Here is a 12,190-nt window from a genome sequence, read left to right as displayed (position 1 = left end):
AGCCGACTGTCCACACGACAAACTGGCTGTATACAAACTGAGGCTGACTCTTAGCAACAGAGTGTACTGCCTCAGTGACTTAAGAGACCCTGCTTTCTTTTCTCCGTGCCTTCTTCAGGTGAAGCTGCTGTATCTGTGGTGCCATGGCCAAGGAGACAGTTCCAATGGCTGGGAGGCCGTGCCTGTGCTCACGTTAGCCTTGTCTGTCTGCACCTCCTGTCCCCAGACCTTCAACTAACCGAGTTATTCTTTCTGTTTCCTTCTGTCTCTCCCCTTTCTACTCAACAGTGTTTCCTTCCACAGAGCCCGCTCATGTTTAAAGATCAGATGCAGCAGGACGTGATAATGGTGCTCAAGTTTCCATCCAATTCTCCTGTGACCCATGTGGCCGCCAACACCCTGCCCCACCTGACTATCCCTGCCGTGGTGACAGTGACCTGCAGCCGACTGTTTGCTGTGAACAGGTGGCACAACACAGTAGGTACGTGGGCCTCAGCACTCACCACAGGGCTAAGGTGAAGAAGGTGCCAGGAGCTCACATGTCATTGCATACCGATAGCAACAGGACAGAGTGCCATCAGACCCGGGTAGCAGCACAGTGTGTCCATCCTACAGCCCTACAGCGCTATGCTAGTGCCTTAGGCTTGGCTCTGTTCTTTCTCTGTACCTCAACAAGCTTCCAACCAGAGTGAGTCTGTCTGGATTTTGTAGGCAATAACTTCCGCCTTCAATGTCATTAGTTTATTTAGCCAATATCTCCATGCCCGTTATGTGTCAAATAGTCCTGGGCTTTGAATTTCAGTGGGAAACAAAACAAATATCTCTCCCTTTGTGGAGGTTTGTCGGTGAGAAAATGAAAACACTGGAATTGTCCAATGCTTTCACATGTGTGTGCTCCACACTCATCCTGGAGAGCTGCAGCCAGCACATCTTGAAGTGATATAATGTCATCGCAAACATTTAGACATACTGATCCGTATTTAACCGGGGCAGACAGGGATGTGACCAAATGATTTAGTTGGCCCAGTTTACCACTCACGGCTTCCTGCAAAGCCTCGGGACTTCACTGTCTCCAGGACTGAAAAGATGAGTCCTGCTGACTTAGCCCAATCTTTCTATTCCACTGATGTCTGTCTCACTCTGAAAGGGGCAGTGATTTATGCCGTACTTTGCTTCCATGAGTTTATATGTGCCTGGCTCTGGTTTATGGTTATTGGTGATGTTATCAACAGGGGGTGGCGCAGCTTCTGCTGGCCCAGGAGTGTGCAGCAGACATCTTATGGGACCTTGGCCTCTAGGAATGTTTTTCATTTAAAAAAAAAAAAACTATAAAGGGCTAAATAATTAAATTGTTTGAGAATATTATGTATAGTTATTTCATGACCACACATGAAAATATGACAAATGAACTCCATCAAACCCCAGATGTCAGTCCAAAAAGTAGCTTTAGTGGGATGAAAGTTTTAGGTGTGGCTCAACTTATAACATGGGTTGACTAGTCACATTATTGGGGAAAGTCTCTTGTAGAAGAGCCACATCTCCTACCTGGCCCCGTGCCACAGAAGCCCAGCCTTGTCTTGTATTCCAGGACCACTGGTTGCTTTATAAGAAATGCTGTGATGCTCTTTTTGTCCAATTTACCACTCTTCTTGGCTTTATACATCTCAAGGAAAACTTGAAGTCCCTGCTGTGGTGACTCTTTAGGACTCCTCAATGAAGTCAGTACAAATTTTGAGCAAATGCACACCTTACATGGGCATCATAAAACAGCCTTGTTAGGAAAGGCTTCTTTTCAGATAACCTCATGGCAGCTTTCTATGCTCACCTCTTTAGGCCTCAGGGGAGCCCCAGGGTACTCCTTGGATCAAGCACATCATCTTCCCATTGAGATGGACCCATTAATTGGTAAGCTAATATGTTTGTTACTTCCTGCGGCTGTGGTAAAACACATAACCAAAAGCAACCTAGGGAAGGAAGAGTTTGTTTTTGCTTGTGGTTCCAGGGGTGAATCCATCATGACTGGGAAGCATTGTAACAGGCAGCCAGAGCAGGAAGCTTAGAGAGTGAATAGAAGGTGAGGTGAGGCTGTAAATCCTCAAAGCCAGTTCCCAGTGATGTGCCCCCTCCAGCCAGGTTTCTAAGGGTTCCACAACCTTCACAAGCAGCAACACCAGTTGGAGACCAAGTGTTCAGATGTCTTAGCCTAGGACAGCCATTGCTCATTAAAACCATGGCAGCTAACAAACATGCATTTTAAAATCTCATCTCTCTACACATCCCTACCTGGTTGTTTGTCTCAAAATACCGCTGAGTGATATATTACAACATCAACATGAAAATGACATCAAATTGCCCCAAGGGCTTTGCCAACCTCCACATGCAATCCAAGAATGCTTTGCTATTAAACCAACTATTTATGACATTTTCTTGATGTTTTAGGAGATCATCTAAGTTGAATAGTAAAAGGCAAATAATTACACACTGCTCTTTGTTTGAACCTCAGATATTCTTAACTGCTTTATATTAAGGTTAAAAAAAATTGTTAATACTGAAAAGCACCTTCTATGAAAATTTCTATTTGATGGTGCTAAACTTGTTTTTTAAAGTAAAGGTGCCTGAATTGCAAACTGCAGAGTCACAACCACTTACGTGCATGTGGTCCATAGGCATTCTATGCCCCTTGATTTTTGTATTTTTGTTTTTAGTCTGTGAGGTGGTTTATGGTGATTTTTATTCTCCTAGTTTGTGGCATTATTTAGAAAATTAAACTAAAAGAAACTTCGAAATGCTATAGAAAGTTCCTCAGTTGTGTATAAGCAGTGGTATTCTGTTCTTCAACTGAGTCAGCTTTCATTTTGATCTGACAGACAGGTCTTGGCTTTTTCTGATTCTCAACCCCAACAAGACAGCCTTGCAAAGATGCAAGCGTTAGGACTAAGAATATTTCTGAGTCTATCCTCGTTCCTCTGTCCACCAGACACTGCCAGTGAAATAGGTAGCTAGTATGTGACCATGGGACAATCAAGGGCTCTGCTCTCAGTGACCAGACACCAGTTCTGTGGAGTCTTGCTTGCTCTCCCCTTACCTATGTTTCTAAATGGCAACTCTCTCTTACTGTTAACCCTAACTGAGTAATTATTTCAGTTATTTTGCAGCTGAAGTAGATATCTACAAATAGCAGTGTGATTTAATTGGCAGTAGAGCCTAGTGCTGGTGACCTTCCACATCTGCACTTCTGTTTAAGAATTCAGGAAGGGATTTTGCCTGAAAGGATGGTGCAGCTTAAGGGACAGGCTGGCATCCAGACAGGCACTGGGGAAATCATAGATGTCTCTGAGTTCCCGGCTATATTCAGATTTACTCCCAGGGCCGCACACTGATTCTTTGCCTGTCTCTCTCTCCCCCAATCACTTTCCCATCTCTTTTATTGGTCTCCTCCCCTGCCAGCCATGCTGCAAAAGCCTTGTGTTTGTTGACAACTCAGGTCTTTAAAGCTACTGACCTGAAGTTCCCTGTGGGCTTCCCACATCTCACCAGCGGCTCTCGGGCAGCTTTTCATGTGGATTGAAATGTGCCGTGGGAAAGTGACAGATGGAACAAGCATTAAGATACTTTTTGATAGTGTACAAGATGTACCTTTACCTGGTTCTTACTGGACACTAATGAAATGGAGCATAGTGTGCATGTATAAAACCAAATGCCTCTAAATACTATTAATATGTTTTAAATTCATTATCTTGGATTCCTTATCTGTTCTCATTTGTTGGTGGAAGAACTGAGTTTGCTGTCATAGTTTTTAAGTATATGATATCGCTGAATAATCATTTCTACTAAAGAAATGTATATTCCTGGAGGACAAAAATGTCTAAATCTTAACTATTTTGCGTCATTGGAAGCTCATTGCTACATCAGTGAAGGACAAACCTGTTTTCCTTCCATGAGGACATGATGAAACTCTTTGGAATCTATCTTCAATTTCTTCTGTTTGTTTTTAGCAAATAATTCTGGTGTGAACAAACGGCAGATAACAGACCTTGTGGACCAGAGCATCCAGATCAATGCCCACTGCTTTGTGGTCACAGCAGATAACCGCTACATTCTCATCTGCGGGTTTTGGGATAAGAGTTTCAGAGTTTACTCTACAGAAACAGGTAATCTTTACACCAAGTTTATTCTCAGTGTTCAGGAGATGGTGGGGGCATGAGGACTTCTGACCCAGCACCCACACACAAGCCTGTACTCACCTATACCCAGCACTGAGGAGACAGACACAAGGATCTCTGGGGCTCTGTAACCAGCTGTAACCACTCGTGTGCACACACATGCACACAAACACATGTATATAACACACATGTACTCACAGAGAATGTGTCCTCTCTAATGTGAAGTCATGATAGTGTAAAGATTCCATGCTTTGTCAGCTCCAACTGGTCTAGGCTCAGTGACCATGTTGTAAGGTAACCAGCTAGTTCTGTCTCAGAAATGAATTACTGCTTGAACTCACTACTGACCTGACTTTATACCTCTATCACGCCTCCCCACATTCAAATACAGGATAAAAAGTAAAACCCTCCATTTTCAGACCCAAATTCTGAAGAAAAAAAGAAAAAAACCAATATGGTCTCATAAGATCATTCCTTAAAAGTCACCTGTGAATGGATTTTCATATTTTGAAGTTTGGAGGGTTTGAATTCTTTTCACTAATTATTAAAACAAGATTAAGTCTCTTTCCACAAAGACAATGAGTCTAAGTGATGTCATTCTGTGTTGTAGGGAAACTGACACAGATTGTATTCGGCCACTGGGATGTGGTCACATGCCTGGCCAGGTCGGAGTCCTACATCGGTGGGGACTGCTACATTGTGTCTGGGTCTCGGGATGCCACCTTGCTTCTCTGGTACTGGAGTGGGAGGCACCACATCATAGGAGACAACCCCAACAGCAGTAAGTGTTTCTGACAATGAGTGACTTAAATGTGTCTTGTTGTTTTATGTCCTTCATTTTAATGGAATCTATAAAGAACTTAAAATGTAAAAGCTTAAGTAGCAAAAGAAAAGTGTAAACATGAGCAATTACTATGACTTGAGGAGAGTCCCAGGTCTTCTCGTGATGACCACTGATCATCTCAGCTACTGTCCCCAACACCCAGATGTCCCCAGGCTTCAGAAATGTTACTGAGGCTATTCAGTCTCAGGGTTTCTCTCAGCAAAGATAATCTCAGCCTTCCTTAGTTATCTGTGCCTCGGTCAGTCGAGTGGCTCATTACTTTCTCCATGTCCGTGGCCTGGGACGATCTCTCCTGTATGTCCATCAGGCCCTGTGTGAGGAGGAATGGCAAGAATGGCCTTTATGTCCCGTGCGTCTTCCAGCTTGTGTGAGTTTTATCTGGGATGCTGCAAAAACAGGAGATGGCTGTTGATGGATAGGAATCAAGGCCCTATCAGAATAGAAATTACAGAAATATGTACATGTATTGAAGAAGTTGGAGTTTGATCTCAGTGTCCATAGCTGGATTTGGAAGTGTGCTGTGAAGTGATGCTTATCTTTTGGTGTAGGGGTGAGAAGAGTTTGGAAACTGAAGGCCTCTAGCCTACACTATGGAGTAGGTGTGACAGTGACTCAGAGGTTTTCTAACATGTTAAAATAATTTCTTGCCAATTCTACATTATCAATGAACATGTCCTGATAAATTTAAACAAGGTAATATCCTTAAGTTCACTTCTAAAACAGGCATCTCATCTGTAGCAGAGTTCTATTGTGTGTGGTGGTGTGGAGGGGTGGAGGGGGGCTGTCACTCCACACATGAAGTGTTAATATATGTGTTTTATTGAAGCATACCACATCACATTTCCAAGCACTCCTTAAAATGTCCAAGCATCAGGGCTTTGTGTCATCTTATATAGACAGTGACAGAAACTAGACCTTATAAGAAAAAGGAATTTTAGCTGGGTGTAGTGGCTGACACCTTTAATCCCAGTATTCAGGAGGCAGATCTCTGTTAGTTCCAGGCCAGCCTGGTCTATAGAGCTAGTTCCAGGACAGGCTCCAAAGCAATACAAAGAAACTCTGTCTCGAAAAACAAAAATAAATAAATAAATAAATAAAAATAAAAGAGAGAAGAAAAAAGGAATTTTCAAAAGCAACAGAACAGAGTTTATACCTAATTAAATCTTCAAAGTGAAGCTCAGAGGGATAATTGAAAAAGGGAATTCCTGGGGCTATAGAGATGTATCTGAGGACCCAGATTTGATTGCCAGCACTCACCCACCCATCAGGAGGCTCTATCACTGTAACTCCAGTTGCAGAGAAATCCAATGCCTGTAACTCCTGTGAACACCTGTACTCACATGTGTGTGCCCTACACAGATCACATACACATCATTTAAAGAAATAACTCTTGAAGGGGAACTCACATCTTAATAGGGATTTTATGTTACATACTGTCATTAGGCACAGAATTTTAAAGAAACACTAAATTATGGTAACTACCTGTGTTGGTTAAACTATGATCTAAGGTGTCTTTAACCCTATAGATGGCAAGTGCTGATACATCAGTAAAGGTAAATCTAACAACATTTAGAATAAAGTCCCTGGTAACAGAGGCTATGTAAATGTCCAGTGCTTATGTGAATCAATAAGAGTGAAGCTATCAGTATAATGTTTATTTTTGAAAACAGCATTTTTAGAGGCAGGGTTTTACAATGTAGCCTCGCTTGTCCTAGAAATAGGTATGTAAAACAGGCTGGCCTCAACCTCACAGAGGTCCACTTGCCCCTGCCTTCCTAGTGCTCAGATTAAAGGCATATACCATCACACTCTGAGTTAAAACGCAGCATTTTATTTCAACCTTAAATAAAGATAAGATTATCCTTTAAAAAGTCAATTACCAAAATGTGCTTTTCAATATTTCTTCCATGTATAAGAATTTTTTAAGTCAAACCTCCTTGTCGTCGTTGGACCTACACATGTCCATGAAGGACACTGCAGTCCTCAGCCTGGCATGAAATGTGGCCATGGGTGTGTGTCTCCTGTTGTCCTCAGTGGAGGGAAGGGTGTTCTAGAAAAAGCAGGAGGAGCAGATACAGTACAGGCAGAGCAGTTGATCTGAGCTTGTGTCTGCCATCTGAGATTGTGTCTGTTGTGTCCCTACTGAGACTCTAAGTGGCTGTAGGTGCTAAACAGAAGAAGCCCAACCCCCACCTTCAGGAGTTAAGTCCTGTCTCCTGAGTGACTAAGCACATTGAATACTTCCATGACTCAATAGCTCTATCAAGTAATATCAGTACATGAACACATACCCAGAACTTCACATTTAGGGTATGGATTTGTGAGTTGCTAAATGGATAACCACAAGAATAAAACCCTTAAATGGGTAATAATATTTAATATTTGATCAATTTGATACTTTTATGCCTTTCTCTACAACAGTCTGTCTTCACAAAATATCTATGCTTGACTCAAGCAGCTGAGTCAATTTATGTTTTTAAAGGCAGCCACAGCACTGAATACATAGACCATCATACCGGTGACAGCCATGGTACTGCCATAGACATGCAGTCATTATCATTAAAAAAAAAAAAACAAACAAACAAACTGATGATAAGAAAGAAACTGTTGAATTTAATCTAGTCTAGCTACTAAGTCACAAGGCAGAGGACCAGGTTGTATGTGCTTTCTGTCTCAAAATACATTGCTGTTCTATACCAAAAGGGTAGTTATGCTAAACTGGTAACAATGTATGGCATAATGTTCTTGGGTTTGGAGGGTGTATATATTTATCTAGACCTAAAGGGTGTATATATTTATCTAACCTAGCACTGTTGCCCAGTAGCTGCTTCAATCTGGGGATTAGCTTACCTTAGACACTGAATCATTTTCTATGGTGTAGAGACAACACCAGACTCGTTCATCAAACCAGCATCATGGGATGAGGATTTGTGTCTGATTTAATGTATGGCTGAAATCTAGCCAGGAGGTCAAAGGGCCTTAATATACTTGTTTCTTTTGTACTGTCAGCACTACATAATAATGGATGCCTTTATTCTACAAAGAAAAATGAGTAATGTTTGTAGATTTTTAGGCAGCTGTAGAAAGGTTAGTTTCATTATGTCAAATAAATTGTTGTGACTGATTTAGACATCTCCGAAGTCTCCTGCTGTCTTGTTTTGTTTTGTTTTCCATTTCAATGGCTATGTCACAAAGACAAAGACAATAGAAATTTGCAGATTATGACACAGAATTCCGGACTATAAAGGAACAGGTTACCTGCTCATGCTACAAGTCTGATGGTCCTGTTAATGCATTTTATACTGATGATGCTATTGTTGTTCTTTCCTGTGGTGGTGAACATAGAAAAATGATCCTGGAGATTTACAATAGGTCCCTGGCTAGATAACACACTTGCAAAGACATGAGGGACAGGTGCTTTCATTTGAAACAGCCTTACACAAATTCTGAAACTAATTTGGAAGTGATAAAAATTAATTTGCGCACTTTAATTGGAAGCAGCCTCCTGCATGAAAGAACGCAGAGCAGGGCAGGCAATTTGTGCTAGGAGCTGATTGAATTTTTTGTCAGGTAGGTGTCTTGGACTTGGCCGCTTATCCTCCAGAGCCCTTCTTTGCAATATATTACAGCCCATCTCTGCCTGGTGAGCTTTAACCAGATCAATGCTATTCCTGTGGAATCCCCAGGGCGCAAGTTTCATTGATCTTGGGACTTGACAGCTCTCATTACGTGCTGTAGCTTCCAACAAGATAGTCACAAGAGGAGCGAGTTAACATCATTGTGTCTTCAGTAGACCCAGAAAATGTATTAGGACCTCAGCTCAAGACCAGTCTGCTTTAAAGAATGTAATTTAAATGTTTATTTTGATTGATACATACATATGAAAAATTTTAAAACTATAGCAATATAAAACCCTGGAAGGGGATTCAGTGCTCATCTTCCAAATCAAATCCAGCAATATCCACTGAGTAATATGTGTGAGAAAGTTATATGCTGTTCTGATCCTCTTTTTAAACCCAGGTCTCTCTGCCCATGTATAAACACTAAGCAGACTATGAAAGGAGAGGACTGACAAGGGGTCCCTAGCTGTGCAGACACACCTTCTCTGGCCTCCCATTGTGTTGGACTCAGCCCTGCACACCGACTCTCCCATCAGCTGCAGCCTTCAGCCCAACATCTACCAAACTATGTTCACCTCTTTATTTGCCAGCACACCTATTATCCAAAGACAATCCTAGAGCTAGTTCCTCAGCCACCACTGACCAACATTGTGATACGCTCTAGATGAGACTGGCCCAGAAGCAGTCTTTAGTTAAATATATACATGAAGCTAGTTGGCTCATTTCTCAATCCAAGGAATCTTATCTAGGGTCATAAACATTAGAGTGAGCAGCTTGTGATACTACTCAGTCACAGGACGTTCTGAGGCCACATGGATATGTCCATAATGGATTATCCTGGCTCAGAACAGGAAGGGATGAAACTATCTACATAGTGTCCCATATCATTCCTAGAGACATTTTTGGGCTTGTGACAGGAGTGGGACTGCTTTCCTCTTGTTCTCTGGTTGTCTTCTCCTTTTATAGGCCCGAGACTCTAAGAAAGGTGTTTAGCCTATGTTGGATATAACATCAAAATCAGGAGTGACTACTTTGTTCTCTGACCAGACAACTTTGGCCCATAGACTGGGGTATTCGAGCATATTGTGGCTGTTTTGTAGAAGAGGAATAACCAGAAAAAATACCAAGTCCTGATCCTTGTGAGGGTGTGATAAAGGACACCCCATCATGGGCCAGTCTGACAGTCATTGTTTTTAGCTTGCTAGTCCAGGAGATTTCTGGTAAATATTTGAAATCACAGTGTCAATGGAATTACTATAACATCTGATACTTTATTTTGGAACTTTAAATTAAAATTCCATTATATTTTTCTAAGTGTAAGTAAGCATGAATGAAAATGGTTTGTACCTCGATTCAGCAGTGGCATTACGACTGTGTCTGTAAGAGGCTCATCCTCTGATGCCCCAGACCGGCCCTGAGGACTGTGGGTCCCCAAGCCTCAGCACTCATTCCTTAGCTGATTAGAAGGGTGTCAGTCCCCTTATTTCAGTAGGAACCGGAGCAACTTTGTGCTCACCGTCCTCAAAGCTACAGGCCATCGTAATGAGAGCACTCCTGTCAGATCTGTGTGCAGCATTTGTAGCTTTTCCATCTGTTTCAAAGACACTGAAATGACTTTTGAGAAAGGTGAGATGGACACTGATTATTTAAGCCTTTTCTGTATAGAAATCCCAGTGCTTGACTGTGAGGACCAGATACATTTGTTCCTTATCATCCAGAGCACCGGAGTGAGGCAAGATGAGGTTTCTCATCCTTGAGGAAATGAGTGGGGAAGGGGTGAAGTGCCATGGTCCTTGGAGAGTAGGTCTCACCTGCACCTCCCTCTGTGCCAGGCCCTTTAACCCTGAGCTCCATCCATCAGCTGTGCTGTGACAGTGACAGGATATTACCAAGATCTCGAGTGACTGTTGGGGTGTGTGACATCTGTCCCTGGTGATGAAATATAGGAAAAGCACTTGTCCTTGCTGCAGATTTTCCAACTCAGAAGCTTTGAAGAACATTTTCTTTACTTTCACAGCTGAAGCTGGAACAGTTTTTGAAAAGAGCAATGCTTCCAGAGCCCCAAACAGTGCCACTTAATGTTTAGTTTCCATACCTCCATGATCTGAGATCATAATGAAAAGCAATTAGATAGCTCTTCAAAGAACTTACTTCCTTGTGGAAATAAGGAATTTAAAATTGTTTTTGTTCATTTTTTTCTTAATTCTTTACCACTGAATGAACGCTTTTTTTTCATAGAATATTAGGAAAATAAACATTTTAACAATTTGTTAAAGATATAATTTCAGGATTTTTCAGTGTACTAATATCTCCAATATAATCTGAGAAACTAAAAGTATGTCTGGGATAGAAGACAAAGTAGGTAAGTACAGTTAACCAAGTAGGAGGGAGTCTGCATTTGGATTCCACAGCGCAGCACACACTGGGGTGGTCAGGAAGTGACCTTACACATCTGCCTCCCCAGCTCTGGTGGTCACTGGCCAGCCAGTCTAGCCAAAACATCAGGCTCCAGGTTCATTGAAACACTCCGTCTCAAAAATGAGGTTAAGAAGCAATAAAAGACAGTGGATATCAGCCTCTGGCCTACAAGTGTACACACACACACACACACACGCACGCACGCACGCACGCACGCACGCACGCACGCACGCACATTACTAATGCCTAATTATCTCTCTAACAGGAAACTCAAGTTATCTTGGAAGCACAGTTTTTCAGTTTTGTAAATATGTTTCAGACAAACTTAAGGTTGACAGATACCTTACCATTATTCAAAGACCATTACCACAGTTTGTCCATTATTATAGATTTAGAGCTGATGGCAAAGTGCTGTGGGCTACAGTGCCCATTCCCCCAATCTGCATTTCAGAAATGCATCAAAAGGAAAATTCATGACGATAGATCTGAGAAAACTCAGTAAACATGGGTAATCTCCAAAGAAGCAGAAAATTGTCAACTCTCCCAGGGTTACATCAGTGCTAAAGGGGCAACTGGGCAGCAGATGCACATGCCAGCCCTTGAGCCTTCATGTCCCCACAACTGCGCCTGTACTGTGAGTGCCAGGTCTCAGGCCAGAGCATGGTTCTTGGGAAGAGGAGTGCCAAGACCTAAGGCCAAAACCAGGGCAGTTCTCTGAAAGACAAGATGGGGGTGTGGGGAGGCACCCATCCAGAAGGAATTCACAGGAAGAAAGCAGACAAGGAACTCAAAATCTTCCCAAGCTGAACAACCTACTCCACAAAAACAAACAAACAGTAAACAGAAGAGAGAACTCAGAACTTCCAAAAATGTGTGATGCTCTTTAAGATGTGGGAAGGGTGTGTAAGCAGTTCTACATTTCTTATGCAGGATTGAGGACAAATGAATTCATTTTATTTCCTTAATCTTAAACATATAAATACTTAATGTGTAATAAATATTTAAAAAATTCCCCAATTCCAGAAACAAAGGCAAATCTAGCTGCTATGTTGCAAGAACCAACTTGGTTCTCTTACATCTTGCAATGTATTCTTGGACTCCTTAACCCTAGCTAGAGAAAAAAAGCCTTATTCACAATTAATCTT

General features: G+C 41.9%; 1 protein-coding gene across 5 annotated transcripts in view; it reads left to right on the top strand.

Moving 5' to 3' along the window:
- Window positions 1–12,190, top strand: part of Nbea (neurobeachin) — a 511,635-nt gene that overhangs the window by 491,216 nt on the left and 8,229 nt on the right. For 3 of the 5 annotated variants that reach the window (XM_051176972.1, XM_051176973.1, XM_051176970.1), the window contains 4 exons: window positions 289–481; window positions 1,834–1,905; window positions 3,996–4,151; window positions 4,774–4,944. In XM_051176972.1, the coding sequence (XP_051032929.1) occupies window positions 289–481; window positions 1,834–1,905; window positions 3,996–4,151; window positions 4,774–4,944 (592 nt within the window). The remainder of the gene's footprint in view (window positions 1–288; window positions 482–1,833; window positions 1,906–3,995; window positions 4,152–4,773; window positions 4,945–12,190) is intronic. The other 2 variants (XM_051176974.1, XM_051176971.1) reach the window with 1 other exon arrangement.

Source organism: Phodopus roborovskii, unplaced genomic scaffold (assembly GCF_943737965.1).
Source record: "Phodopus roborovskii unplaced genomic scaffold, PHOROB, whole genome shotgun sequence".
Taxonomy (NCBI): domain Eukaryota; kingdom Metazoa; phylum Chordata; class Mammalia; order Rodentia; family Cricetidae; genus Phodopus; species Phodopus roborovskii.
The sequence above is the reverse complement of the archived record's forward strand: the minus strand, read 5'-3'. Positions and strand labels throughout refer to the sequence as shown.